General features: G+C 45.9%; 3 protein-coding genes across 5 annotated transcripts; 1 reads left to right on the top strand and 2 right to left on the bottom strand.

Annotated features, from left to right (window-relative positions):
* Positions 1-1,197: 1,197 nt before the first annotated feature.
* Positions 1,198-7,332, bottom strand: KCTD17 (potassium channel tetramerization domain containing 17). Of its 3 annotated transcripts, none has more exons than XR_015913781.1 (7): positions 7,108-7,332; positions 5,891-5,999; positions 3,957-4,048; positions 2,947-3,042; positions 2,378-2,503; positions 1,883-2,014; positions 1,198-1,353 (listed from the first exon to the last, which is right to left on the bottom strand). XR_015913781.1 is itself a non-coding variant. In XM_088531923.1 (7 exons), the coding sequence occupies exons 1-6, from the start codon at positions 7,318-7,320 to the stop codon at positions 1,562-1,564; spliced, it is 744 nt and encodes a 247-aa protein (XP_088388049.1). In that variant the 5' UTR covers positions 7,321-7,332; the 3' UTR covers positions 1,198-1,353; positions 1,521-1,561. The 3 variants fall into 3 exon arrangements, 1 of the variants encoding a protein (XP_088388049.1); XR_015913780.1 differs by having other exon boundaries at positions 1,883-2,020; XM_088531923.1 differs by lacking the exon at positions 1,883-2,014 and adding an exon at positions 1,521-1,669.
* Positions 7,333-15,026: 7,694 nt separating this feature from the next.
* Positions 15,027-17,454, bottom strand: MPST (mercaptopyruvate sulfurtransferase). Its single transcript, XM_088531904.1, has 3 exons — positions 17,419-17,454; positions 16,277-16,918; positions 15,027-15,682 (listed from the first exon to the last, which is right to left on the bottom strand). Exons 2-3 carry the CDS (start codon positions 16,869-16,871, stop codon positions 15,384-15,386), a joined length of 894 nt encoding a protein of 297 aa, XP_088388030.1. The 5' UTR covers positions 16,872-16,918; positions 17,419-17,454; the 3' UTR covers positions 15,027-15,383.
* Positions 17,455-17,980: 526 nt separating this feature from the next.
* TST (thiosulfate sulfurtransferase) lies at positions 17,981-25,902 on the top strand. The gene is made up of 2 exons (XM_010224124.2): positions 17,981-18,587; positions 25,412-25,902. The coding sequence occupies exons 1-2, from the start codon at positions 18,002-18,004 to the stop codon at positions 25,708-25,710; spliced, it is 885 nt and encodes a 294-aa protein (XP_010222426.2). The 5' UTR covers positions 17,981-18,001; the 3' UTR covers positions 25,711-25,902.
* Positions 25,903-26,382: the final 480 nt, after the last annotated feature.

A 26,382-nucleotide genomic window follows, 5' to 3' on the forward strand; every position in this document is an offset into this window, starting at 1 on the left:
GACATACACTACACTACAAAAATAAATGTAGAAACCACCATTTAAAACACTGGATCAGGATCATATTCAGGCTTCTGGCTTGTAACAGCTAGAGAATGAAAGAGAGAGAAACAAAATCAAAGGCAGAAAAAAATATTTGAACATGGAGGGGAGAGCAAGAAACAGGAAGAGGGAAAGAGCACGTGAGAGAAAATAGAGATTAAAAAAAAGAAGTGAAGGTGAAGGAAAAAAGAAATAGGAGGGAAAGTCTGTGTAACATACACAGATTTTTAAGAGAATAATACTTGGGTCCCACAGCCACAGACAAAGAGGTTCTTGAACAGAGGACAAGAGAAACAGCTAACGAGTGCTCTCCATCAGGATGGGAAGTGGTACTCAGCATCTCCAGGTTAATAAAAGTCCCATGCTTTACCAGTAAGAAGGAGGCATCCCCCTTTTAAGCTTTCTGTGTGCCCGCACCCCCAGCGGCACGCAGCCCAGGCCAGGTGGCCTCCCTGAGTACATGAGAGCACTGAGGCACATTCGCACACAGCTGGGGGGAACATCTGGAGTGCAGAACTGCAGTTTCTGCTTTGCCTTCGCCACCTGCTCCTTCTGCATTTTCATCCTGCAGAGGCGGTAAGGGAAATGTCCGGGGAAGTAGGAGTGGGGAGGGAAAAATCACAAGCTGCTTCTGCAGACAGCTCTCTGGCTGCCAAAGGAGCTATGGACGGCAGCCTGGAGAAGGGTTCTGGCATGCGAGTCAGGCAGTCACGTGGCAGACTTCCTGCAGTGCCACCACTGCCGGCTTTGCATTTATTTCCACCCCTTTTCATTTCTCCTAGCCGCGATTGCCCTTGTGCTGCCAGAGCTTCTAGTCCAGCACCGTATGGCCTGCTTGGTGACTAAGGCCCATATATGAGGAAAAAAAATCAGAAAAGCTGCCTTAGTAATGACTCAGCATCACCTCCCTTTCCACCTCCTCTCCCTCAGCTCTACAAACCGGGCCCGTATCCACAAGAAGGCAGTGAGTCACTCATGCAGAGTTCAGACTGGCAGGATCTGACAGTGCAGACAGGTAACGTACCTGCAGAGGAGGCAAAGTGAGAGGCAGAGGAAGGGCCCTGAGCAGGGAGCACACAGGGCCCTGAGGTGGGAAGGGGCAGAAGGTACCTAGGCTGCTGAGGAGAGGCTGTGAGGGGCAAAGAGAGCAGAGGGAACATTGCTGGAGGCAGGGAAGTGGGGTAGGGTGGAAGGGAAGTAACCACAAGGAGACAAACATCTCAGTGACAAATGGAGAGCAGAGGGTAGGGGAGCAGGAAGGAGGGTCCAGAGGAAGAAAGAGTTTAGAAGAATCCTGAGTAGATGGACAGTCTGCAAACAAAAATAAAACAATAAATAAACCAAATTGTTAAAAATGCAAAGCAGCAGCCAAGGTAACAGCTCTCCCCCGTGATCGTCATCCCCAGAGCAACTCCTGCTCCCTGGAATGATTTTCCCCCAACCCTAGAGCTTCCCTGCCACTAGCTGTGAACTCTCACCAGACGGGTGGACGGGTCTATGCTTATTTTTATCATTTTCCTCATGGATTTGCTGCACCTTTCTCCTCTGCTTCTGCTTCTGCCTCTGCCTCCTTCTCCACCTCCTCCTCCACCTCCTGCTCTTCCTCCTCCGGGTCCTCCTTTGTGCTCTGCGGCCCAGCATGCAGGATAAAGGGAAGAAAGAGTGGAGACACTTGCAAGATGAGCCGTGGTGTTTCTTGCTCACACACAAGGATATTAAGCAGTCTTCATGATACTGTCATAGAAAGGAATTTCTCCCTATAGCCAAGAGAACTCTGGGTCAGGAAGCAGAGATTTGTCTTCCTCTGTATCATCAGGTTAGAGGTATCTAACGTACTTACAAATGTTGTCATCCCATTGTCTGTCATCAGTTGCTAGCACTCCTTCCCAAATCCAAGCTGCCCTCAGGATGTCATGCACATGTTTCTATCCATCCCTTGGGAGGGGACCAGGTGTTCTCCTGCCCCTTTAGCCTGAGACTCAGCAAGAAAAGGGAATGCTATAAAGCCTTTGAGGCAATTACACCCTAATGGCTGAGTGACATACACAGCATGGTCCTGAGGCAGGATGAGAAGGATGTTAGAATAGCATGGGAAATACTGAGGCGCTTATTAAATCCATTTGTCCTAAACGGCTGGGCTCTACCACATCTAACACATGTTCTCCTCCTTTTTGGCAAGAGATGTAATGTCATGGTGCTGAACACCAGGTCAAGCTCCATATTTCACCATAGGGATGCCCCACAGTCACAGCAAAGGATGGAAAGAAAGAGGTAGCAAACAGTGTGAAAGGTCTCATAGGCAACAAGAGCAGGGTGTTAACAAACTTGGTCTCACCTTGGCTTTGTGGCTGGGCTCCAAGCTCGTGCCATTGGGAGAGTTGTACAGCTCCTTGGAGACTACACACAGGAACTCTGTCTGATCCTCATTCCCATAGTTATAAGATGAGCCAATGTTCACAAGCTAGAGAGGACAAAAGTGCTAGGATCATACCTATGTTACTACAGACATCCACTTCACTTGCTTAGAAAGCAGGAGAGAAAACTCTTCATGCAGCATGGAGTCTAATCCTTATCTCTACTAGAAAGGCCTGATAACTAAGTGGCACAGAATACCAGGAGGGGCTGGTTCTCTGGCCGGAATTCAAACACCTTCACTGTGCAGTCCAGGATTCAAACACCTTAATCTCATTCACACCCCAGAAAGACACACTACATCTTCAAAAATTAGAGGGAAGAGTCAGGGCAGTAGCCAACATGACAACTACATCAGTGACTGAGCAGTATTTCCAGAGTGGGAAGGTGTGTTGCCATGTGTGGGACCTGCCTATTATTCCAATATTCCTGTGAGAATGATCTTTACCCCAAAAGACAACTCCTGCCCACCCTTCTCTTCCCTCTCCAAACCTGCTCAAACCGCCATCCATCTGACATAGTGGAAACCATCTGAGTGAGCTCCTCTTCCTGGCACTGCAGCACCCGGTAGACATGCTTGGGAGGCACCTACAAGCAAAATTGCAGGGAGCATGTTGCCCAGGTCCCATGCTAAAGGCTGTTGCTCTCCAGCAGACAAACATGCAGTAGTACCCTTCCTTGAGGATAAAGGACAGGAGGAATTACATCCCAGCTTTTTACTGTGCTGTCCAGGCAGACAAGTGCAACTGTATCTGTTCTGGAGGGAAGGGAATGAGCTGAGAGTTTCCTACATTGTTCATAGAGGATACTGGCTCTTTCCTATGGAGTACTTGCATTTGTCATTACAGAAAGTCCTTTACACAAATGACACAAAGGCAGATAGGATTTTGGAAGCACAAAGGGACTGTTTGTTACTGGAAGCTTAGAACCAGAGACATACGTGATGAAAAGTGAGACATTAGTCAAATATTCCCAGAAGACAGGTTTGAAAAGGTTGCTGGCCAGGAGAAGGTGCAGCTCTGCCACAGGATCAATTCCTTGTGCCTTGTTTTCTGCATTTAACTCTTTCACAGACATCCCTTCACTTTTTTCCTCTAAGTACCTCTCCAAGTACCCCCCTGTTCTTTGTTGTGATTATTCTCCTGGGGTTTCCCACACCAAAGCCCTCCTCCCCACAACATCTCCACTCTCCTTGTAAACATCCTTCCATACCCACACTGATCAGCTGGCTTGTTTGAAAAGTTATAGGGGCCCATTTTGTTTCAACAGCTACATCCAGTGATACCTCTGAGGCTGCAAAACAAGGCAGTTTTATCATAACTAAAATGATGGTAGTCTGCCTCTGGCACTGTTTTGTTATACAGAGATTAGCATATAAGCTCTAATTAGTTTCATCTTTTCTGGCTCTTTCTTCCTAGTCTGCCCTCTCTGTAGGCTCACTTCTCCTTTTTAGCATTTTCTCCTTCTCCCACTATGTCTTTGCTTGCCATTTCCATCTGTACCTGAGTTACTGTGTAATCCTTCTCCTCCAGTCTATCCTTGATTATTCGGATTAAAGGCCCGATGTTATAGAACTCAGCTTCTTCTAGAACCCCTGACAGAGAAGGAGAGAGAGAGACAACAAAGACACAAAGATGTTAACAGAGATTTCTTGTTTTTCGATTTGCAAAAGATCAGCTCAGAGCTTCCCAAGGTCCTCTCCCTTATATTGGGAGAAATGACACTATGGCCTCACTCTCATTTCTGTTGCTCAAACCTCTTACTACAGGAAATTGACTCTGTCTTTCTGCACTGTGGTCCTGATTGCTCACTCCAATTCCATTATGCTATCTACTACTTCAGAAACAGGCACAATGAAGGTTTGAGCCAATTACCTGCTATTACCTTTACAGGCAGGGAAAAGTTTTTCCTGGGAGTATGACAATCACTACCAGATTACTGGCCAAGATGAATAAATGTAAGCTCCAGCCTCTCTCTAAGGCCCATGAATTACCACCTTGCCTTAGCACTCTTTGGAAGGCAGGAAAACACGACTTGTTCTAATCTCATCAGTGAGAGACCCTAGAAAATCTCCACCATTCTCTTGAGGCAGTCAGGGAAAAGTGACCACCAGCAACTGCATACATTTCAGACAATCTGTCACTCTCTCACCTGTGCTTCACCTTAAAGCAGGTAAACAGGGATGTGCTTTTTAAAAAATATATATATATATATATATTGCGTGCATCTACCACCTCTCCTGAGACTCTCCTGTTCATTAGAGGCCTTTGGGGAAAGCAAGGTGCATCAATGACGGTAAGGAGGGTAGCAACCGACATTCACATGTACCCAGGGGTGTACACAGATTCAACTGGTAGGGTGGATTGATCCAGCTCTGTCCAGCCCACTCAGAGCCCTTCATTATATCCTGACTCATCTGATGAGTTTTATTTCATGTCAGTCTCAGTGTCTGTGGCAGGGACAAAAGGCAGTATCAAGCTGTGAACCAGACTCCCGTTATGCTGCAGATTTTTATATTAAAGCCTGTGGCTGAATTCTGTCTGATGTGAGGATTACAAAAAGTAACAAGGAGAAAACACCTCATAATCATGTTTATTGTTGTTCTGTATCACTGCACGGATGTTTTATTTTGTACTCATAACCCATAAGACAATTCTGGAAAAAAAATCATTTTGTTAGGTAAAAATACTTGAGAGATGAGAAGACTGATGAACCTGCAGAAATTGTACTTAGCAGAGGCTGAACAGCATAGCCTGTCTTTAGAATTGTCTACTTCTTTAATGTCAAAAAATCCCCCAAAACAAAACGGAAGCCGCAACAACAACAAAAGAAAATGATGCATAAGAAATTATTAACTGATAACCCTGAGATCATGTTAGAGAGTTATCCTGTTGGATTTTGTCAATCTCAAATGAGGGATTGGTTTGTCTGTCCCGTTCCACTGAAACTGCTGCAGGCCTCAACCCATAAGGCTCTACTGACATATAAACGCGTATAACCAATTAATGATGGTCTTTATTACAATCAGGAGAAGAGATGAGCTAGATCAACTTCATCTTTTGGGTTTTCATTACTAGTAGAAATATTTAATTATTAACAGACACTTCAGTCACAAAGCCCAAATAAGAGGATCCAGAACAGATGATAAAACAGTTTACTGAGGCTAAGAGACCTTGACTACTTCTGCTTCAGTGACGTCTCTGCTGAACTAGCAGTTGAGAAGCCACAACAATCATAGGATGACTTTCCCACCCTCTTCAAAGCCCCTAAGGAAAGGAGGCATTTGTGTGATTTCCAAGAGCAGCAGGGCCAGCACTCTCAAATGTCCCCACACCAAAGGAGGACAGTAGGAAACTACAAGATGAACAGCAAATTGCCCTGTGTTCTGGTTCCAGGAGGAATCTTAAGTGGGAAGTTTTTGAGCTCCAAAACTCACCCTCTTCAGCCATATCTTTATCCAGAACCAGCTTCCCATGACGGAGGAAATTCAGTATGGGTCCAAAGTAAGTGGGGTCCCGGTCTATTAGATATGCACCGTTCTCATCCTAGTAATAGAGATGAACCATAAGGAGAAAAATCATATGGGAAAAGTTTCAACAACTCTCACATGCTTCAGATTAGAGGAAAATACTAATCCTACATATCCTAATATAAGCAGAAATGTCCACTATTTCTAAGGTTCCTTGGAGACCATGGGCAAAGCCAATGGTTTCAGCTCCTCCATTGTACACCACTGCACAAGGCACACAGCAGCTGTCGAGTGGAAAAAGAAGATGACATTACTCCTTATCCTCATGAGATGATCTGAGGAATGATGATGAAATAAAGCAAAAGGATCCTAAACACATGCATGGACACTCACTTACACAATAAAACAGCCAACCAGTGTGCCAAGCCAAAGGCTGGGTGATTAAGTCCTTGGCCTGTACCCACAGAGGGGAGAACAAACCTATTTGCAATGCTCAACACAGCAAATCAAAGTTCTGGAGGGAAAAAAAAAAAGTTTTTTTTTTTTTTTTTTTTTCTGTGTTTTAGTAGGACTTTGACTCTCTAAAACGTTTAACTCACACAGTAAGTGGCACCACCTTCTGCAATTTACTTCCCTGATGTGGACTATGGAGAGCCCCAGTCCATATCAGCCTTGCTTGGATTTTAACTCCTGTCTCATTATCTCTTAGATGCCCATTTCAGCACGGAGAAAAGCAGCTATGAAAGCCAAAACAAAACAAAACAAAAACAAACCAACAACAAAACACAAACAAACAAAAAGCCTCTAGCTCCTCCTGTGACTTTGTGTACAGGGTGTACAGGGCTGGCGTGAGAGAACAGACATACAGCCCTTACAGAAACAAGGCTGAGTCAGGGAGATAGAGCTGGGATGTAGATCTGGGACCTTTTGGGGGATAGTGAGATAGTGTGAGACACGAGAGCCAGAAAAGAGGGGAGATGGACTCTCTTTTTCCCCAGATCAGGGAGAAAGGTGCTGTGCTACAACACAGCGCACAAGCATCTGGCAAGGAAAGCAAGAGAAGGTTCTCAGGAGAGGGGCCTTAATTCCTCTTGCATCTGTTGGGGTCTGGCTTCATCCCAGCATCTTTCCAGCCCCCCTGCTCTCAGTGGGGCATGGTGCAGGAGGCAAGCCGGCTGCCTTACCCGGTCTGACTGCAGCTCCTCGCCCTGGCACAAGCGACACAGGAAAGATTTCTGCTCCCGACACAGGGTCTGCCTGGTGGTGAGGAAGATGGTGCCCCCCACATTGAGCTTCACCCACTTGGCCTGGGTGCCGGCGGGCGGCAGGATGTCCCAGGTGCAGCGCAGCCCCGCAGCGCCCTGCGTCTCCTCCCCGCCCTCCATCCTCATCCTCATCCCCTCGGTGTGCAGGGACTGCTGCAGGTGCTGCCCACCAGGGGATGTCGGGATCTGTAGTTCATCTGCCTCTCTCTCTGCAGCAGCCGTATTTCTCAGGGCTGCTATGGGCCCTGTGACTACAAACGGGGCTAGGTGGAGAGCAGGGGTGCTCTGTGCTGTACGATATCGCTGCTGCTGTCAGGAATGAGCAAAACTAAAGCTCTGCAGTGCAGATGCTCTCCGGCTTCTCCAAGGTTCCCATTTTGACTAACCAAGTTAAGGGCTGGCCAGCACTTCCGAGGTGCAGGGTGTTATGCAAAAATCCTCGGCATTTATTTCCATGAACATCATCTCTGACTCATTAAAAGATTCTGGGAACTGTAGTTTGCACAGGCATGCACAAAAGGGTACTGGGAATTGTAGTTTTCCCCAGACTACTGTTCCTGGAAAAGGGGATACTGTAAGCAAGATGACCTCAGTGAAGTATAGAACTGCAACTCTGTAGCTGGTAGTTTGCCTGTTTCCAGCCCTGGGACTTGCATTTGAGCTTGTCTGGAGTCAGGAGGAACAACCTGCTCCCTGGCACTCAGCAGGTTATAGCACCGCTTTCCCTGCAGGAGATCTGCTTTCCTAGGCTCACAGCTCCTGTACCACTTGCCATGCTGTTCTTGCTGCAATAATATATGGACAATTGCCTTCTTGCTAACATATGTAGAGGCACTTCTAGGAAATGTACCCTGGCTTTGCGAAGTGCTGGCAGAGGGCAGGATTCATTTTTCTTTGTGCTTGAAACAGTCACCGAAACAGCAAACTTTCGTCCATTGCTGTCCTACCACACAAACTGTGCCAGAGATCCCCCTCTCTCCTTTCCCCATCCTCTCTGACTTCACCTTGCCAATAGCAAGCAGAGATTTTAAATCAGCCTTGAGTGGAATTTTACCTTTGCCCCAGGACATATTCCCCACTAACTGGTCTGGAGAAACAGCAACCCCTGCCCTCTGGGACACTGGATTGAAGCATAAGCATGGTTGCCAGCAGCTCAAATATATTGGGAAATGAAAGGATGATGTTTTCCCTAACTCCACCTGATTGTGGCCCAAGGTTTCCCCTTCACTGAAGCAACCTTCTGCTTCTTCTTTGCCAAGGCAAAGGAACTATAGTTCCTTGCTGACACTATCATTCTTGCACCTAGACCTTTGTGTCTTCTGAGCAGAGGTTCTACTAGGTTAACAGGGTGGGAAAAAAAAAGAGAGAAAGGTTGTTTTCCTCATATTTTTCTTTTATTCCTTCCTTCTTTCTCTCTCCCTCTCTCTCTATTTATTTATTTATTTATTTATTATTTCTTTATAAATCACTACCTTTTACCCTGAAGGAGTGTGAAGACTCCTCCTCATCACTCTTTCCCTAAATCACCCAGGATAAAGGAGTTCTTTGACAAACACAGAGAATATAACCACGTACTTTCTTCCTACTGCGGAGCAATGCAAAAAGGAGGAGGAAAGAGAGGCTTACATGGAAGAGATGCTTTAGATGATTGCTGACGTCCAATTACTTTCAGCTAATTTCAGCACATGAACAGTTCAGCTCTGCAGGGTGCAAGATCAAACAGCTCTGGATCTCTTTTAATTTATATCAGGAGCTGGCCAGGCACTAGGATAACCAATAATAGGGAGAGGATGAAAAGCAGGCTCTGGACCAGCTTAGTCCCTTAGGTCAGTCTCTCTGCACAGCAGCCGATGGCATCAAAGATGCTCAGGTTAATACTGACGAAACCTGAATCATGGAGTGTAACACAGCCCTGGACTGTGGGACTCTCTTCCTGCTTCCAGCTTCAAGACAAACTTTTGACAAGTCCAAGAGCTCTGCTCTGTGCTCTGGTGTGCAAGGGAGGCAGGACCTTCCCTGTGCTGGCTACAGCTCCAGCAAAGGCTGAAACTGTGTTTCGCTGATATGAATGCAGTGGGTGGAGGTGGCAACTTGTGCCCCTTATCTCCCTACCCAAGAAATCTGCCTTGCATTTGTCTTCTTTCTTATCAAGGGTTCACCCCATCTCCCTCTCCTCCTGACCTGTCTCAGCCCCTCAGCCTCTTGCTCATTTTTAGGTGTTCCTTTTCCCTGCCCTCTTCCCCAACCCTTCCACTGCTGCTCATGGTTCAGGGATGGTCTGCTTTCAGGGCATATCTTCTTCCATCCACACTACTATCCGTGGCCAGCATGTCAAATCTTGCTTTTCTTGGGCTCTGGGGTGAAGTATACTACGAGTAAGAGGAAAAGTAGAGGTAGCCTCCTCCCACCACCATAACCTCTCTCATACAGCAGAATGCTGAAAGTTGAGGAGTTCACCTCATAGGTGAAAACCCTTTTTGGGAGGAAATCAGCCCATAGTGAGTTACTGACTGAAATGCTGTGATGAGTCAGTGTTGCAGGCTAAGTATAGGGCCTGATTTGAATGCTGTCACCAGACATATTTCTGAAAAGCAATTAGCATGTCCTTGATAAGGTCCATTGAAAATCAAGGAGAAATAGAAGAGAGAGAGGAGACATAAATATAGATAACCAAATGTCTGTTTCTCCTGCTTTGATGATAAATATATATAAAACACATGCACAGAAAGAGACAGCAGCAAGGAAGAGCTTCCATAGGGCAGTGTGGTTACGTAAAGCCATAAAGCACTACTGATCATTCAGTTAATCACAGAGACTGGCGCAATTGCGCAGACAGGCCCTGGGTAGACAGGAGAGGGGGCTGGCTAGGGACAGAGCAAAACCAGGAAGGTTACTGTTAAGTGAAAGAACTTCATCAGGCTTATCGTGTAAACCAGCAAAGCGTCATGCACAATGTCACATTCAGTACATATATCACAGTCTGGAGAATCCAGCTGGGTACACTGTTTATGATACATCACTGATGTTACAGAGCTGCTCTTAGGCCGTTGTTGCATTGTAGAATGTCAGCGGGAATCACCCGCTGAATCACCATGTATTGCCACAGACTGCGTCACTGCTCTTTTGGGCTGGGAACACACATCTGGGATTAAACTGGAATGATCATTTAGCTAATGAATTCACTTTGGAGCAAGATCGTGGAGAAGAAACTGTCCTCTTCTGAAAGAACTGGACTGAGGAGGACAAGTAAAGTTCTGCAAGTTGCCGCTAAATCTGCAGTAAGCTGGGCAAAGAAAACTCCTTGCACTGTACATAGAGGTGAGATGAAAACAATTTCTTTGTAGCAGCACAGTCCAGCTTGATTGACACCAAAGCAAGGCAGATCAAGGCAGGAAGAGAAAGGTCCTTGGGCATGCTGGGATCTAGAATCCCTCTAGCTGCTTGTGTTCCATGTGGTCTGTGAGCAGAGTACCTGCATTCAAAACAGTGTATAAAGACAGTGGGTATATATGCATCATTTACCACCTCTGTTGGAAGAGTGCCGGGAGGAGAGAAAACCTTCACAAGATACTTGGTTGTAAGCTGGACCGAAGAAAGATGTGAGAAACAAGAAAAGTTGCCTGCAGGTGCTGGCAGGAACAAGTTCATGCAGCAGTCATCACTAGAAAGGGCCAGTAGTGCTGTCAGAGAAGGCCTGCTTTGGGCTGTGGGGAAAGTGTGCCCCACAGGGGGAACAAATGATTTACTGGGATGCTGGGCATGAAACAGTGCAATCCAACTGCTGGGCAGCAATAGGGAAGCAAGAGCACAGCAGGCAATGAAGGCAGGTGAGGAAGGAGGGACTCTGGGATTGCACTTGGAGGCCTTTCTGTGCTTACACCATATAAAAGGGGAGCTATATTGCAAACACACAGTGAAAAGGATGAGGAATGTGTGCAAAACAGCCACATCCCTGGAAAGTGAGCAGAGTCTCCGTATATGAGGGAATGTCTGGCACCAGAGCTCTAGGAAAGCGACTGAGTGGGTTGCAGCAGATATGACCCAGAGCCCTAGATCTCCTCATCCCCCTATTCCACAAACACTGAAGAGCAGCACTCAGTGGCAATGGCAGCTGGAACAGGCCCCAGCTATCTGATCTGGATCATCACAAATATATACGTAGTTAAAATGTGACAGTGGTTCCCTCCCCACAACATCTTTGGGTTGGAGAAACATTCTCTCCTCTCTCATTACGTTCCAGGCTCAGTCTCCTGTGACCAGGCCTGTGGTCAAAACAGGAACTGTCAAGTGATGTGCAGATGTGAGGGAGAGGGGTGATGTGCTGCCTGATCTTTGGCTCATTTGGGGTTCTTGTTCTCAGCACCACAAGCAGATCCAAACAAAACACCATCACAACCCCAAGCCAAAAAATGCACTAAAATGCTCCATGGCACTCTGGGGGCTGCTCACTCAGGTTCACCAGTGTCTGGGCAACAACCTGGCTCATTTCCCTGTCACCCTGTGCTCACCTCCTGGAGTGAACTTCCCATTCCTCCCAATTACTGCTGCTTCACACAGTATACGCACTCTTTTGTCACCAGGCATAGAGCAGATCCTCCAGCATCATTAATGTGACTTCCTCCTCACAGCTCAGATTTTGCTCAGACCCTCAAAGCTGTGCTGTGCTCTGAGACAGCCATGGAGTTATCCATTAACCAGACTGCTCTCACAAAGTCCAACACTGGTTTAAGACAAAAGCATTATGGATAGTAAAACATACCTATAAGCCAATAAAGAATTTATATACTGACCCACGTTTCTGGCATTTATAGAGATCTGTAACAGCTCCATCTCAAATTAGCCATTTGTCAGTGTGACCCTCTTCCCACATTAAAGCTGTTTTTTAAGCATCCTTCTCAGCTGCCACAAGCCCTGTTCCACCCAAGACACTTTATCTGCCTTTCCCAGTGGCATTTTTTTTCCCATGGACTTGTTAGGAACTTTAGCAAATTGCATTTATATCTACTTCTCCCCTTCCATGGTTCCAGTTCTCACAGGAAATCCACCCACTGAGTCAGGGACAAAGATCTGTAGAGCATTTATAGTCCTGCTGCAAGGCTCCTCAGCTGTGCCATATGTCCGGTAGCATCTGTTACAGCTCAAAATAGGCTTTGCAGTCACCAGGCTTTGAAAACATTGTCTCAGGCCCCACAACATTTCCAGTGCTTTGCTTGCAGCATGAGAATGGATCTCATCAGAAGGGAAAGAGAATATCAGAAGACACTGTCTTAAGACAGATTTTTGATGCATGATGTAACAGGGCACACCCCACAGAGACAAAATAATTTGGGGTGAGGAAGAAGCTCTCTATTTCCCCAGAGCTGGGAAATGAAAGCTAAGCGTCTGGTAAAGGATTTGATGAAACCTGGGAAAATGAGAAAATGGATCAACTTCTTGGAAGATTCTGTGATTCAAAACCAGCAGGGAGAAGGGCAACTGACTGCTGCAAACATTGGCACACATGCCAGAGAAGGGGAAAGGTCCTGCTGGATGACACGGAGTCATTCAGCCAAAATGCAGAACAAGGAAAGAAGGAAAAAAAGAACAAAAAACAAACAAACAAAAAGAACAAAACAAAACAAACAAACAAAACCCCTTTCACTTAGTTTACAAATTCCATATAGCTCATTGGACTGCACCAGACATGCCTCCCTAGCACATGTGAAAGAGAAAAAAGTGCTCAGGCTCAAGAGGTAGTAGAGAGATTGCTGTTAAACTCAAGCACTGCAATGCCGCCAAAGGAAACAGTGCTTAAAGCTGCAGTGGGCAGTGGCCAGCCCCATATATGCACTGGAAATGATGAATGAAGTCTGTAAGAAGGCATATTATTTCTCTAGTAAGTAAATTCCTGGAGAAGAAGAGGAGTGGCAGAATTCTTGAATTATTGTCTGTGTGTGTATAGTGGCCTGACCACATATTGACATAAAATATTTCATCTCATAGCCACACCCAGGGTGGTAAACCTTAGTGCCATGTCAGCGAATGCCTCTTAACCTTGGCTGATGGTGGGAGAAGTTAGAAATCCTGAATCAAAAAGATGTCATGACCCAGCCCTATTGCAGGATCTTTTACTAGATAGTGCTGCCCCTGCACTGCCTTAAAAGCAGTGTCCCCATTGCTCGGATTGGGAAGCCCCTTCACAGAGAGTTTAAAGACTGCAATCAAGTGATTTACGTGACGTGTTGGCTAGTTCCTCCCTTTTCTCCCCAGGAAACAGTTGCTGGAAAATTACCCACCATGGAATAAAGCAAAGCGTTGCTACCAGCCTTTACAAACACCATTATATGTCCGGACAATTCAAAACAAGAAAACTGAAAACTTTTCTGTATGAGGAAGAAAACTAACCCATCCACTGGATCATAAACTGATCCAGAATTGAAGCTTTCACAATTTGCAGATCATTCTGTGACCTGCAGAAGTGCTTTTGTACAAGCCTAAGTGCAAAGAGACAATATCAAAACCAATAAAAATAATGATTAAACTTGGCCAGATCTGTGTTTCATTCACTGCCTGCCTATAGGGTCAGTCATTTCAGATCTTTCAAACCTTATACCCAGTGCTTGCTGTTAACACCAGATGCAAGGCCCCGAAGAGCAAGGTTATCAGACTGAACCTATGTCAGGGAATTGAATACTTCAGTTACTGGAAATGGGGGGAGAGAGATCAGGAAGTATGTGGGGCTGCAAAGGTCAGAGGAACAAATCATCTGAACAATGAAACACCATAAACTTGCAGAAACAGGGCTCATGTCCACGCAAGCCAGGTCCAATAAGAAGCCAGACCTCCAGACAACGCTGGCATAAAGAAACAGAGAACAAGCCTCTCCATTTGGCAAGGATCCAACCTTTGTAGCCACTGGCGAGGAGGAGACCTGCAAGGCTACAGCAGGAAGCATCTATTGCATCCTCAGAAAGGATGACACCACCAGCTCCAGATTTCCATAAGCATATGTTGCTGCATGCCCAACAGCAGAACCTGGCTCATTAACTTTCTGAGTTACCAGTGAGCTGGAACAGTTGCTGTCTGTCCTTCTTTTTTTGGAAAATATCACAGAGAAGAAATTGTTGAACTAGCTTTGCTTAGGGAGATTTCATTTCTGAAATACGTGACAGTGGTCCCAGGGAAAAAATTCCTGACATTTTGCATTATTCCTCTATAGGTTCCAATTCCCCGAAGTTCCTCAAAGTCATATGATATGTCTCATGGAAGGGATAACAACACTCCTGTAACCCAATTTGCAGCATGTGAGCTGGCATCCAGTCTTTGAAGAATAGAGCTGTGACTCTGTTTTAGACCAAAAAACAATGGGCAAAAGACTGGAAGGAAGAAAGTGGCAGAAGAAGTGGCATATAACCCTCAAGGGAGAGCTATATGTAACTGTTCTTGGACCCTAAGGCTTGCAAAGGAAAAGTCATTCTACTCAAGAAAGAAAAAAAAAAAAATCTCACTTGAACCATCAGAAAAGTTGATCCCATAAACATTGATTCCATAGGAAAGACTCACATCCACATAAGCACCATTTAGTAGAAAGGCCTTGAAAACACATTTATTTAATATTTTTAATCCAAGTTTTTTATTATTTATATAGATAGATATAAAAAGATGTGAGGTATACGGGATACAAAACCAGCTAAGCACACATTGCAGTTAAGATTCCAAGCACTAAAAGAAATCCAGGCCAATCTCTAACTCCTCGAGCACCAAACTAGAAGACAAAGTTGCTTCTACAATGACTATGCCTTTTCCCTAGCCATTGTGCTCAAAATGACCATTATCTACATGGGTGGATTCTAGGACACAGGCATCCAGATGCTCACAGTCAGGCAAAGAGCATGATCATAAGGCCCAGTTATACAAGAACGATCATCCTGTGAGTAAACATGGCAAAATGTCCCAAGTCATGAGGCTGGCTTGATTCAATCGCTTCCCCACACTGCTACCAGCACTCTCTCTCATCTGATACTGTAAGAGAGATGATCCTTATGCATCAACACACTTGCGATACGGGAAGAAAGTGCCTAAACTTCACGTACTCATGTTTGTTACTCAATACCTTCATGTTATGACACTTCTCACATCAAGGAACGATTCATCCATTTATTCCAAATCCTGTTTCAAGGCAAAATATCTGCAAGCCTAGGAGAGGAAGCGACTTATTACACTGTCTTCCCCTTTCCCTCAGAGATGACATTTTCGGGCTGTGCTCGCATGTACCATTCCACCCAGGCGCCATCGTACACAGCGACATCGGGTTTGCCGCACAGGTACGCCCCCAGAGCAATATGGCAGGCCGTCACCCCAGAGCCACAGGTCGCTACCAACGGCTTGGAGAGGTCCACCTTCTTCTCCTGGAACAGGCTGCGGATCTGCTCAGGGGTCTTCTCTAAGCCAGATTCTGTGAGGAAATCGGTGAAGGGTATGCTCAGGGACCCAGGGATATGACCAGGCTCAATTCCTGGAGGAAAAGGAATACAGACAGGAATTAACCTCTACTACCTGGGAGGAGTCCATTGCAAAACCTGTTCTGTTTCATTGGACACACCTTTTTTTTTAACTCCATATTTTGTTGAAATAAATTATTTATTTTTGCTTAAAGTTTGCTTTACCAGACAACCATTCCGATGTGCACCCCTCAGAAATGAGGACTCTAACCTTTAGGTTACCAAGCAGACAAAGCAAGCTGTTACAAAGTTCCCTTCTTCTTCCCCTGCATCAGAGCAGTCCGCTCTGCAGAATCACCAACCGAAGCACCTTCTCAGCCTCTGTATGGAAGGTAGTATCAGAACATGAAGAAACTAATAAACATTTCTAAGGTGTATGGATGCTACTTTTCCCAGCCCAGCCCTTCATGAGAAAGAACACATGGCCTTCCTCACTCTTAAGTGATTTTTAAGCTAGAAGCAGCAGTAGATAGTCAAAGGGCTTGGAGGACAGGCGGACACATAAAGGACAGCTGTATTTCCTTTCATTGTCTTTACAGGAGTCAAGCCTGTGGGCACCCTAAATGAAGCCCCTGCTTATGCTGTCAGTGCCTCAGCAGGTATATTACCATCTCGGGGCTCCGGCTCTATTCCCCGGAACCGTCCTGCAGAGCGTGCGTCCACTAGCTGGAAGCGGTGGGAATCCAAATTATCTATGATGTCCTCATAGCTTTTCACCATGGACTTGTCCAGGGAGGCATGGAACTCAGAGGGAGCTACCTGGCTCTTTCCAGAGCTCAGCGAATTTCCCTCTCGCTGCCAGTTCTTCAGGCCACCATCTAGAAGGGAAACTGCTTCATGTCCAAAGGTCCGAAACATCCACCACACCCGGGGTGCAGAGAAGAGTCCTTGGTCACTGCCATCGTACACTACAACATGGGAATCATTCCCCACACCCAGCTTCCCCACGTACTCAGCAAAGTCACTAGCCTTGGGCAGCATATGATCATAGGGTGAAGTACGGTCACTGCACTGGTCAATGTCGAAGAAAACTGCACCAGGTATGTGTCGTTCCTCGAATTCCCGCTTTGGGTCACGCTTCATCTTTGGCAAATACCAGGATGCATCCACAATTCTCAAAGCCAGTCCAGACTGCTGGGACTTGATAGCTTCTGAGAGCCATTTTGCAGACACCAGCGCACGGTAGAAGAGTTGTTGTGACATTGCTCCTTAGTTCTGGCCAAGGTTACGTGGGGTTTGCCTGAACGCACCTGATTGAGAAAGCTGCAAATTAGACACCATTTTTATGGAAAACAAGTAGAAGAAGATGTACTTTGGGGGCAAAGACTTTCTGGCCTGCGTTCACAGTTAGCACACTGAAGTGAACTAAGTCTACAGTGAAGGCTCAGAAGTGCTTCTGTCCAGAGAATAAGCTTTGCAGAGCTGAGCCCAAATCCTGCATTGATCAGAGCTGCCACGGCTGAGTCCTGCCCCAATCCAGACACCCCCAGCCATGATAAGGTCAGCAAGGGGGAAGCCCTGGGAAGCTCTGCTCCAGGTTCCTGGGAAAGGGCCTCCAGGCGGGAGGCAGGGACGGGGCCGCCCCGCGGTGAGACGCAGCCCTCCGCACTCCTTCCCTCAGCCCCGACACCACCTCAGGCCGCAGCCTCCCGGGGTGATCCCTCCTCGTGCCACCCGAGCACCCCCCATCGCCGCGGGAAGAGGCGGCAGGAGCGGGGCCAGCCGAGCCCCGAGCCGCGCTGCCCCGTACCTCGGCACCGGGGCCCAGCCGAGCCTCGCCAGCTCTTGGTCGCCGCCCGCCAGGGCCTCCACAGGCGGCGGCCAGGGCCCGCCCAGCGGGCCGAGCCCCGCGCTCCCCGCCCGCCTCCTCGCGCCGAGCCGGGGCCGCGCCTCCCGCCGCGCGGGGCCAGCCGGCGCCGCCGCCATTTTGTGTGTGCCGAGCCGAGCCGAGCCGAGCCGCGCGGCGCCCTCGCCCCTCGCCGCGGCCCGCGCTACCCGCTCGCTGCCTCAGGGAAGGCCGGTGTCGCTCCCGCTTCTCCCCCGCCCCGCTGCCCCTCTCGTCCTGCAGAAACGGATGTGTGTTTGTGTGGAGGGGCGGGGAATATGGGGACAGCGGAGGGGGCCCCTCAGCCCGCGCAACCGCTTGCACACACGGACACTTGTAGGGGAGAGGGGCACCCAGGGCCGCGCCGAGGAGGGCGAGCGAGTTATCCGGGAGGGAGCCCGCGCCGGCCCGGCCCTCCCCTCCCTCCGGTGCCGGCTGATTGGCCGGGCCCGGCGCCAGGAGGCCGGGACCACGGCCTGGCCGCCCCGCTGCAGCCCCGGCCTCCGACATGGCGCCGCAGGTGCTGCCCAGGGCCCTGGTCACGGCCAAGTGGCTCTCGGAGGCCATCCGGGCCCAGCGGGTCGGGCCCAGCTTGCGGGTGCTGGATGCCTCGTGGTACCCGCCTCAGGAGCGGAACGCCCGGCAGGAGTTCCGGGAGAGGCACATCCCCGGAGCCTCGTTTTTTGACATTGAGGAGTGCAGGGACAAGTCTTCCCCTTACGACTTCATGCTGCCCAGCGAGGCCCACTTCGCCGATTATGTGGGGCACCTGGGCATCAGCAACGACACCCACGTGGTGGTGTACGACGGGGACAAGCTGGGCACCTTCTACGCGCCCCGTGCCTGGTGGATGTTCCGCGTCTTCGGGCACAAAGAGGTCTCTGTGCTGAACGGTGGCTTCAGGAACTGGGTGAAGGAGGGTCACCCCGTGACAGCAGATGTGAGCCCGCCGGCGCCGGCCGTCTTCAAGGCCACGCTGGACAGAGCCCTGCTGAAGACCTTCGAGGAGATGGTGGAGAACCTGGGATCCCGGCGTTTCCAGGTGGTAGATTCCCGCCCGGAGGGCCGATTTCGAGGGACTGAACTAGATCAAGGTAAAAAGTAGAAACGGGACCTGTCCTCTGCTCTGAAGCAGAATGAATGTCAGTCAAGGCATAACAACAACTCTTGGCTCACAAACAAGTGTTTCTAATGTACAGGCACACCCCAGCCTGATCCCTTCATCTATCTGAGTGCTAAGGGATCCACAGTTTATCATTCAGATCCCCAGCACTTGCAGTATCTTTTTTTTTCTTGTAATCAGTTGCAAAGCTGCTGGAGAACATAACAGGGGAGATGAAATACTGTGAAGCCTGCAGTCAGAGGATCCTAGAGCCAACTATCCCACACCCTGCAGAAGTTAATCACACAAAACGCGAACATGGGGCATGAGAGTTTCCAGGGGATTGTATAGGGATCCTATCTATCACTAACAAACGCACACAAACTATCAGTATTCATACAGGCACCTCACTTAATGAACCAGCAAAAGCCCAGGATGCTTTAGGCAGTACTTTAACCCAGGGGATGTTTTTCTCCTTTCTCTGATTGCTTGCTAATAGAAAATTTGCCTAACTTGATCTTTGTCCTTTGGTTCTTTGCTATAAATCTAACTAGCTAAAGGAAGAAAAGCCTCAAACCTTTCCCAAACATACATACTATCGCTCTCTTTCTTCTGGATGCCTCAGGTGACAGAAACAAAGATTAATTTTGTTACCTTGATAGAATACTGGACATGGAGGCAGTCAGGGTGAGAGAAATGCTGTGCAGCAGAGATAGCTAGAAAAACAGTGCTCCTAAAATGAAATTTGAGTTGATTGTTAAAGGAAGCCATTACGGTGAAATATAAGGCTTGATATATTACAGAATAACCTCCCCTTCAAGACAGAGTCACTGACACAGTTTAAGAATATAGACTTAAAAAACAAACCCAAAAGCAACTACAGGTACTTGATGTGAGCAAAATTCCATTCCGTAGGAGCGGATGTGCGACAAGCTCCTGTGATTTTGTGGCCATGCTGTGCTTTGGCCTTACAGGGGTTTTATTCAGTCTTGTGTGTTTTATTATGTATGTGCTGCCCTACAGCCATTAAGCATGAGAGTCTTGTCCCACAGATAACAAGCTCTGAGGTTCTGATCCTGAAATACATTCCTATGGACAAACCTCAGGACTGCTTGACTGTAATGGGTCTGTACACATGCTTCACATTAGCATCTGCTGTGCATCTGCTTCACATAAGCATCTACAAGCACGCTTGACCACTTGACCTATGCTGTAGAATACAAAAGGCAGGAGAATTAATGGGAGTGATGGGGAACTCTCACAGGAAAGGATTGGGAATTTGGCTTGCTACTCATTCTGTTTCTTCGCCTACTACAGACCATATGAATGAAATTTAACCTTAAGGTGTGAATAAACTGCTCCTTGCTGGAAGTTGATAGATTCACCTTCTCTTTCTCGAAGTGGGACTTGTCACCAGATGACAAATACCACAGCCCCAACAATGTCTTGAAGAACGATTTTTCCTTTGAAATGAGTCAGTATGGAACAGTTTATTTGTAGTGTCCAGTTTTGCTTCCTGGAGCACATCCAGTACAATAAGCACTCCAACTGCAGATGCTCATTCCCCACGAGCTTGACAGCTTGCTAAACAAAGCTAGCCAGCAGCTGCACAACAGCCAGCAGTGAGTAAAATGCAGTGCTTATACCTAAAAGAATAATTTGAAATCAATGGTGACTAATTGCAGAGGTCACCCAATCAGGGAGGAGAAATACTGCATGCGGTTTAGAAAGGAGGAATGGTCTTGAGGCTAAAGAACTTGCTGTGTTCTCAGGTGATTCCAGTTTAATTATTTCCTCAGCCCTTGACTTTCTAATTAAGTCAGTTAATCTCTACATATCCCTGATCTCCATCTCCAGAAGAAACTAATTTCAGCTCATTCTTTGTTTGTTTTTTAAGCTCCTTACGATAGGATTTAGGTGCCCTCATTTTATTTTTATGCAGCAACTATCTTGCAGAGGCTCAGATATCCATTGTGGTGTTTAAGATAAGCCATAATATACGATTAATTTTCAGTCATTCAAGGAGGTTTACGCAGGTTGCCAGGGTATGGAGAAAGAGGGATGGATCTTTATGGCAGGTCTTATAGTTCTTAAATACAAGCATTGCTTTGGATCAAAAAAAAGAGAAACAAAACAACTTAGGTGTTTCTGTGTGGTAGAATGAACTCCCAAGGTGTGCAGCCCTGAAGCTCTGGGCTACATACAGAGCAGTTAAAGTGGAGAAACTGGCAAATACAGAGCAAACACAGGCCCAGCTCTGCTTACCAGCTGTGATTCAGCAGTGGCCAAAATAGATTCTACAAGGGCCTGTGCACTCAGGCACAGCAGGGTGCAGGTCCAGGAAGGAAAACACTTCAGCCTTTTCCTATTTTCCCAGGTTTCAGTTGTACCCTCCCTGACAAATACAGTCTTTGCCCAGCTTGAGTAATGAGTGGCAGAAGTGGGGTGATGTGTTGCTGCTTCTTCACTCTTTTCTGTAAGCAGGATGTGCAGCCTGTACTGTCTAGCTCCACTGCCTACATGAAGTAATGCCCCATACATGACATGGAGAATCAGAAATGCTATCAAAGTCTGTTTCAGCTCACAGGAGCCTGCAATCCAAAGATGTTCATTGTGTGACAGTTTAACGTAAATCAACCATAAATCAACCGTTCAAATCTACTCCTGTCTTTATGAACATCAATTTGTAAAGAATTTACTATTCTGGCTATGCCCCCAGTATTCTGACATTGGTAGCTAAGGCATATTGATCTAACAGCCAGGACATTGCAGGGAGCTTGCCAGGACTGAGCTTTAAGAGTTCATTGCAATGAATTTATGGTAGATTAGGTGGGATCATTAGTGATCTATTCCAAGGCACAGAAGTTATTTTTTTAAAAAAAGAGAAAGATAGAACAGCAGACAGTAAAGAGGGAATTGGTGAGAAACAACTATTTGTAGTCAGCTTAGTCCAAAACATCAGAGTGTTAAATATGGACAAGACACACCTTTGATCTTTTTGACTTGAATTTTTGACCTTCATTTCTCTGACTAAGAAAGTCTGAGTGTGCCTGGGCTCTTATCAAAAACAGAAGGAAAATTGGAGAGAATTCTAGAGAAGAAGGAGCCCTCATCTTAGATAAATATCCAATGAAAGACAGTGGTGTTTAAGCAGAGAACCTAACAGATGTGAAAAAAGCAGATTAAACACATAATTAGAAATTACAAAGTGTGAGGGAGGATTGCCAGAAGCCAAGCTGTGTGAGAGTTGGCAAAGGGAATTAAAACAAATAACAAAAGCTGTTGGAGCAAAATGAATAAAAACAAGGTAAAAAAGAATAAATAGGGTTGCTATGGAGTTATCAGGTTTTCAAGATGAAAGATTTCTTTTTTTAATGTATTCTGACTCTGCTGTTTTTTTCTGGGCGTAAGTCTCTAGAATTGGGGGAGGAATAGTAAGAAGAAAGGAAAATAATGGAAATGATAACTTCTAAACGAGGAATAAAAAGTATCCACATGCTCAAATCCATGAGGCAGACAATGTCCATCCCAAATATATGTTGACACTGTAATTCCATGAGGCAATGTTTTTAATAAGGAGCTCACATTGGAGTATAATTCTGTAGGTCAAGACCCCTAGCAAAGCTACTCTCTGCATTTGGGATGGGAGGTGCAGTACAATCTGGGCAGGTGTTAATCTGTTAGTAAAACTAAAAAAAAAAAAAAAAAAAGGAAAAATACTTCAGTGGAAGCAAAATGGAATAAAACACTTTATAAACTTAAACTACAGCTAAGATATATTTTCTTTTCTCCTAACTCACCAGTTAGCAGAAGTGAGAACTCATATGCCTGTCTGATCATTCTGGCCATTGCAAGCAGCTGTGGGGTAGTTTTGATTTATTGGGCCTTATGTGTTTTTTGTATAATATTAAATAGGCATTTATTAGTTCAGTGTGAGAAGATGGCAAATAGCACAGGGAACTGACTGAAGGGGAGGTGAGGGAATAGCCTATGCTGAAAGCAGATCTATTAGGCTGGCAGGAGTTATCAGCAGATTCCAGTCATTGGACTTATATGTTTTGTTTCTCATTTGTGTGAATCATCAGAGCACTGAAAATAGGGCAGTGCTGCTGAAATGCACAGCTGGCACTGCCTTAGGGAGGTTTAAAGGATCGTGCAGGGAGCATAGGGCTACAGGGAGCAAGGTTGGATACCTAGTTGTGCTAAATACTTTGCTGCAGGCTTCTCTGTTAGAAACTCAGGTCCCACAGTTGGAAGCAAAAGAAGAGGATGAGACTTGGGTGAATTAGCTGATTGCAAGAGCCACAAAGGTGATTTGGGTTTGAAAAGAACAATTATGAACCTTCCTATCAGTCAAGGCACTACGAAGTGCCACTTCCTTATTCAGAAGACAGGTGGTCACCTAGAACTGTTTCTAGATGACCTGAGCAATGAAGAGTTTATCTAACCAGACTTTATTGGGTTTAGGTTAAGGTCAGTAGTACCTCAGAGGGAGGGCTCATGACAAGGATTCAAATTGTTTCCGAGAGGGATACTTTTATGTGAGGGAGCTTATAACCTTATTACTGCAATAGCTCAGAGCAAAGCTTTGTAACTCTAGGACTCCTTTCTGGAGTTTGTAAGACTGACCAAGCAAATCTGGCATGGAGTATCCTCTGTATTACATGAGGTGGGAACAGATGTATCCTCTCCCTATGCCAAATCCTACCTGTACCCAGCCATGTCTTCCAGTCCTCTGTTTCTCTACTCTTGTTCTAGCATGGAGTGAGCTGATAAGATTTTCTCTACCGCTGAAGAGCGCCAGTTCCAACAAAGTCCAAGTGATTGCAGTAATGCAGTGTCAGCTAGTTCTTTCAGCTGAATACCTGCATACATGAATAAATGCTGATTTTACAGAAAGATTTCAGTGAATTCCCCATTTTTAATTCAAGACCACAAGCACTGGTCTTTCTGGCTCAAATAGATTTTTGAATCTTTGGAGCAAAGAATTATCCCTATAGGTCAGAGACAAAAATGCTGTAAAATGGGACTGTTTTTCAGATCTGCTCAGCTTGTAACTAAGATTTATGGTCTCCAATAGAGGAGAGGGATATAGTTGCCCCAATTTTAAAATGTGTGAAGAGTCTAGAAAAGCCATTGTGAACACTGAGCCTGGAACAGCTAAAAAGTGAGTCAGTGGTCAGCAAGCTTCTGAGGCCCCTTTGTTCAGCTACAGGCCTTCTTGATCTCAATATACGTCCCCTTGGTTTTCTTGTACTCTTTCTTTTCTTTTTTTTATTTATATATATATATAAATAAAATATATATATTTATATATAAATATATATATAATAAATAAAATATATATATTTATAACATAAACCCCTCCAAACAGAGACAGAACCCAGGGCAGTTGTTCTCCTGTCTTTTCCCTGCCATGCTGAACGTGCCTGAGATGGTGAGTGGACAGCAGCGTCAGATTTCCAAGGCACTGGAGATGGGTGAATCAAAAGGCAAAGAGGGTCCATCTGGAACAGGGAGAGCTCTTGGAAAACTGACTCAGAGCAGCTTCTAGTGTCTCTAGGTTAGAGACACTTTGCCCTGCTTTGCAAAACTCACGTATTCATGATTTCCAGAAACCCTGTCTTCCTGTTATGATGGGGTCTCCAGGAGTGATGAAAGTGCAGTGTCATTATCCTGCCTAAAGTCAGTCTCTGTCTAAGGATACTTTAATCATTTGGCTTTGACAAAGGTTCTGTGCTCCAACCTTGCCTGCATATCCTCAATTCAGTTAATCTTTTGTCTTTGGGGGCAAGTTAAAAGCTCTTAATGAAAAAGAGGTTGCTATTTCTGTGAAACATTCTCAGGGCTGTCTTTTTAGAAGTTTGAACCTAGCCAGGACAATTCCCTGGAATGCATTTTCAGTCTAATATTTGATGTTTCCTGCTCCATTGAGGATTGATTCAAAGCCTGTCAAAGTCTCTGGAAAAAAAAATCCTTCGAGTGTAATGGATTTTGATTAAGCCCATAGTGACAGAGTTTGAATTTCAAAGGCATGATGAAAATCTCATCCATCACGTTTTTATTTCTGCTTCTCTCTAAAAACTTTGGTGTTCAGATCCATCTTTCAGCTTGCCTGAAGTCATCAGTTATAGCAGTAGAAAAAACAGAACTCATGCTGATTTCATCCAGAGTGGATAGAGAGTGATACAGAATCTAAATTTTCACTCCTCTGACCCTGTTACTCTGGAATGGCTTCCTCAATAGCAATGTGACTGATTTTAAGGATGCTTTACCTTTCTGAAATAGGATCTTAAGGTGACACAGGAATAAACTGTAAACAGAGAACTACTTTCACAAATTTCACACAGGCCTTTTCTTTTTTATTTTTTTTTTGCTACTGAAAGTTCTGTTAAGCTGCTGCAGACAGCAGGCACACTTGAAAAAGACCTGAAATTATCCTGCCGCATTTCTCTCTATGCAGTTCTCATTAACAAATTTCTTAGGATCTTTTCTTTGTTTTTACTTTGATTCTTGTCACATAGAAGTCTTCCAAGGCCTTTAAATTCCCTCCTACTTCCTGTTGCTTTCAGTGGGGCAATAGTTTTTCTAAATCTCGAAAATTTGACTTTAGCAATGCTAAATAATCTTCGTCTTCCTCTTCTCAGTGCTGTAGTACTTTACATGTTTATCATCACCTGAAACAAATGAGTATTCTGAAGAAAGAGACTAGGAGCACCTGTAGCAATGTCTATTTTTATGTCTCTTTTGTAGCTGCCTCATCACCTATGTTAACTCCTCCCCGCTAACATTTCCTTTTCCTGCCCACTCTTGCAGGGCTGGAATCTGGTCACATCCCTGGTGCTGTGAACATGCCCTTCCACTCATTCCTAACAGAAGCTGGTCATGAGAAGAGTCTCGAGGAGATTCAGCAAATGTTCCAGGAGAAGAAAATCGATCTCTCAAAGCCGCTGACTGCCACTTGCCGCAAAGGGGTTACAGCGTGCCACATTGCCTTGGCAGCCTACCTGTGTGGCAAGCCTGATGTGGCTGTTTACGATGGTTCCTGGTCAGAGTGGTTCCATCGTGCCCCGCCTCAGCACAAGGTCTCGGAGATGAAGCGCAACAAGGCCTAGAAGGAAAGTTACTTCCTTGGGTGATGAGCTCTAGCAGCTGTCTCCAGGCCCAGAGCATAGGGAAAGAGAGGGAGTGGAAATATAGGGAAAACATCCTGATTTCTATTCTGTCAGTTTTTCTAAAAATGATCAGTAGGATTTTTAACCCAATTTTCAGTTTCTCATAATGAATAAAATCTGCTTCTAAGATGATGCAACTGTGAATATCTCTGTTTTTTTCTGTGTGGCCCACAACCTCTTTTACTGACTGGGAAGGGCAGCATTTTTATATGAGGTAAAGTTGCACCCTGGAGGATTTCAGAAGTTGCCGTGTTCCGGTGAGTACTCAGATCGTTGGTGAAACACCACAGATGAAGAGTGTAAATATGGGGCTAAAGTACAACACAAAGGGCTGAATGCTGTATGGTCCACTGTGGACTGTTATTGACTCAATATGAGACCTTTAGTCAGCAACCATCTCTTCTGTGGCAAGTGTGTTTACCTTCTCCTACCTTTTTGGAGGGATGTGTTGAGCCTGTAGAAGATGTTGATTTGGAGATGCTAAGAGGCCTACTTATGCTAAAATAACAAGTGTTGCTGATTATCATATTTGTATGATGAAAGTCTCCAAGAAATCCTCCTTACATGATGAGAACTTCTTTATTGCTTTATTCGACATGAGCTTTTTAGCCT

This window comes from Tinamus guttatus, unplaced genomic scaffold (assembly GCF_059628265.1).
Source record: "Tinamus guttatus ecotype Peru unplaced genomic scaffold, ASM5962826v1 Tinamus_guttatus_pri_ptg000439l, whole genome shotgun sequence".
Classification (NCBI taxonomy): domain Eukaryota; kingdom Metazoa; phylum Chordata; class Aves; order Tinamiformes; family Tinamidae; genus Tinamus; species Tinamus guttatus.